Source organism: Brassica oleracea, chromosome C7, assembly GCF_000695525.1.
Source record: "Brassica oleracea var. oleracea cultivar TO1000 chromosome C7, BOL, whole genome shotgun sequence".
NCBI lineage: Eukaryota > Viridiplantae > Streptophyta > Magnoliopsida > Brassicales > Brassicaceae > Brassica > Brassica oleracea.
In genome coordinates this window covers 13,730,740-13,734,087 of record NC_027754.1, presented here as the reverse complement: position 1 = coordinate 13,734,087, position 3,348 = coordinate 13,730,740, and the positions used below count along the sequence as shown (strand labels likewise).

The 3,348-nt window shown below is 35.3% G+C and overlaps 1 protein-coding gene across 1 annotated transcript in view; it reads left to right on the top strand.

Annotated features, from left to right (window-relative positions):
- Positions 1–1,320: 1,320 nt before the first annotated feature.
- The window catches only part of LOC106305627 (ubiquinone biosynthesis monooxygenase COQ6, mitochondrial), a 6,024-nt gene continuing 3,996 nt past the window's right edge, over positions 1,321–3,348 (top strand). The window contains exons 1-7 of the mRNA XM_013741978.1: positions 1,321–1,356; positions 1,647–1,738; positions 1,926–2,034; positions 2,259–2,352; positions 2,453–2,596; positions 2,797–2,855; positions 3,176–3,243. Coding sequence (XP_013597432.1) covers positions 1,731–1,738; positions 1,926–2,034; positions 2,259–2,352; positions 2,453–2,596; positions 2,797–2,855; positions 3,176–3,243 — 482 coding nt within the window. The 5' untranslated portion in view covers positions 1,321–1,356; positions 1,647–1,730. The remainder of the gene's footprint in view (positions 1,357–1,646; positions 1,739–1,925; positions 2,035–2,258; positions 2,353–2,452; positions 2,597–2,796; positions 2,856–3,175; positions 3,244–3,348) is intronic.

Here is a 3,348-nt window from a genome sequence, read left to right as displayed (position 1 = left end):
TGTTCCTTTTTTACAGTGAAATCCTTATGCAATACTCGTTGGGAGAGTCGAATCAAGAGTGTCAAAGCAATCAGATTTCAAGCTCCACAAGTAAGGCCAGCTTTATTGGAATTATATGAATCATGTGATGATGCTATGACAAAAAGTGATGATGAAAGCTTAATCTTGTCATTGAAAATTTTGAATTCTTACTTGGCATGGTCATTTGGTATGAAATTTTGTTTTCTATTAATTCGGTGAGTAAAAACTACAAGCTAAATCTGTCTGTATTGATAATGCTTTGAAACAACTAGAAGGTGTAGTTTTATTTTTGGAGAAGTTTAGACATGAAGGTTTGCCTCTAGTTTGGGTATAGCTCAAAATATTGCTCATGATATGGATGTTGATCCTGTCTTTCCAAGTAAGCGTCGTATCTTTAGGAAAAAACAATTTGATGAAACCCAGTTAGGTGAAGAAGTACTAATTGGTGAGGATGATTTCAGAGTTAATTACTTTCTAGTTGTGGTAGACATGGCAATAACTTCAGTCAGGAACAGATTTGATCAAATGGTGAATTTTAAAAATGTTTTTGGATTTCTATTTGATTTGAAAAAAATAAAGGTATTAGGTGAAAGTGAAATAAGAGAACATTGTACTAACTTTCACAAAGTTTTTTCTTATGGTAATTCTTCAGATGTTGATTTAAATGATTTTTATTCTGAATTGAGAATCTTGCAAACTACTTTACCTGATGTGTCTATGGAACCTAGTGAAGTTCTTGAGTTTGTTGAAAGTGTGGGTTGTTATCAAAATGTTTCAATTGCTTATCGCATTCTTTTGACCATACCTTAGCTTCAGCGGAAAGAAGTTTTTCAAAATTAAAATTACTGAAAAGTTATTTACGATCTTCAATGTCTCAAGAAAGATTGAATGGTTTAGCTATTTTATGCATTGAAAAAAACATGTTATAAGACATTGATTTTAAAACTATTATTCATGATTTTGCATCGAGTAAAGCTCGAAAGAACCGTTTCTTATGATTTTTTGTATGTTTTAGATGACTACTGTTTTTCTTTGCTTTTCAGATTCGAGAAACATGTGCAAATATGAAATCATTGATACTGCGAGAAAGCTAGGAAGAAAAGGAGAAACATAACAAAACAAATTTTGATTTTTATGGTCTTGATGACTACGTTTATAAGACATAAGATGCAAACTCTTTATTCCATGTGAGATGTTTTTCCTAGATATTATTGTTTATTATTTTAATCATAGTAACAGTTTTATAAGTAGTGTTTTAATACGTTGGAGGCCCTATTTTTTTTTTTTTTTTGACTGTTCGTAAATCACCATCGGAGGTTGCAGCAACACAGGGCGGTGAGTGACGATAATCAATCATCATCATTCTGCTTCTTTTGCATTTTTTTTTCTTCTTCTCCCATAGTGGGTAAATCCGGATGATTTGAATAAACCATTTGATACCGGTCCAGCAGTGAACCGGGGTTTCGATTGAAAACCTAATAACCAAAATTATAATACGTGACCCAGACCAAGAAAGTAAACCCGACCCGAATAACCCCTTAATTAAAATTGCCGGCGAAACTCTCCTTCTAACCTCCAATCCAAGACGCTTGCTTACATGATTCACTGTTGTTGCTGATATCCAGAGTGAAATACGGTTCACGGGTCGATCCGGTTTATTCGAATTTGTCCATATACGTTATCAATTCTGTATCAAAGCTGGCAACACCATGAACAGGTTCGCACGAGTTCTCCCTTTCTCCATTTTTTTTTTTTTTTTTTTTTTTTTTTTTTTTCAGCAATCTGTATAGAAATTTGGGTTTCTTGTTAGATTACTTTGTGTGTGTTGTTGTTCAGTTTTTAAGGCCAGAGCTATATATATATATATACCATGTGATGTCTGATGTAATTGTCCCCTGGGACAGGGTGCTTGCAAGGCAACTTAAGACTAATGTCTGTGGATCAAAACATATCTTTCAGAGGGCTTGGTCTACTCATGTGACACGCAAAGTCTCTTCTACTGCGGGTTCCAATGTAAGATGATCTGCTTTTATGTCCTTGTGAATTCGCTGTCTTGTCTTGGAAGGACACTTTAGATATTCTTGTTGTGTATATTGACATCCCCAAAGTCTTCTTTGGTCCATGTAGTGTGTAGTTCATCATGTTTGGGACAACAAGAACCTTGTTTGTTTGCTAGAGTGGGACATTGAATATGATTTTGAACAAGTTGATAGTCACTTTTGATAAATGATTTGTAGGAGAGCAATGCAAATTCCACGGGAGATAGTCCACAACATGACATTGCTATTGTCGGTGGTGGAATGGTTGGAATTGCTTTAGCTGCTTCGTTAGGTAAGCCCATGTTTGCTTCCTAGTCTTGTTCTTCTCTCGATTAGATTAGCCGTTAATTAGTTTTTGTTGATTTTTGACGACATTGATGTTGTTCTTTCAGCTAGCAAGCCATTGACAAAGCACTTGAATGTTGCTATTATTGACAACAATCCTCTTTTGGGGAGAAAAAACATCATTGAGAAAGGGCACCTACCTGATCCTAGAGTCAGTACCGTCACACCTGCAACAATATCCTTCCTCAAAGGTTTCTCAACTTTTCTCATTTCTTCCCACAGTTTGTATTTTCTAGAATTTGCTACCAGAAGAGCTTAAAAATTGTTGCGTAAGGAGTTTGAAATCCTCTGCTTTTGCCACTTCGAACCCAAATTTTGATCTAGTCTGTGTCCTGATAAAGTTCATTTATTTCCTTTATAGTTATAACTTTGGTGTCATTTTATCATGCAGATATTGGTGCCTGGAAATACATTGAAGAACAGCGACATGCCTATTTTGACAAAATGCAGGTAATGATTATTAACTTCTTAATACTCCCGAAGTTGTTATATTATGGCTGCTGAAATTTTAGAACTTCTGAAATGCATATAGCTCACTTTGGTTTGTGGCTATGATTTTGGTGGAACATATTTCTTGATCATGGCTCGACATTGGTTTGATGTACTGCCGTTTGGCGCTTATCTCTTTATTTGAAGTTGATCTTAAAACCAAAACTGTAATCAGATCTAGGTGTGATGATCTACTCTGTGTAGGATCTGCATATACTGATAATGATCTGCTAGACGTTAACAAAGTCCTCCTATGTCATTTTTTGTTGTTGTTGTTTTAGGTCTGGGACTACACGGGCCTTGGATATACAAGATACAATGCTAAAGATGTCGATCAAGATATCTTGGGGTAAGCATATTGGTATATACAGTACATCTGCATCCTTGATGATGTTTATAGCCATGTACTCATTCTTGACATGATCCAGGTGCGTTGTGGAGAATAAAGTTCTTC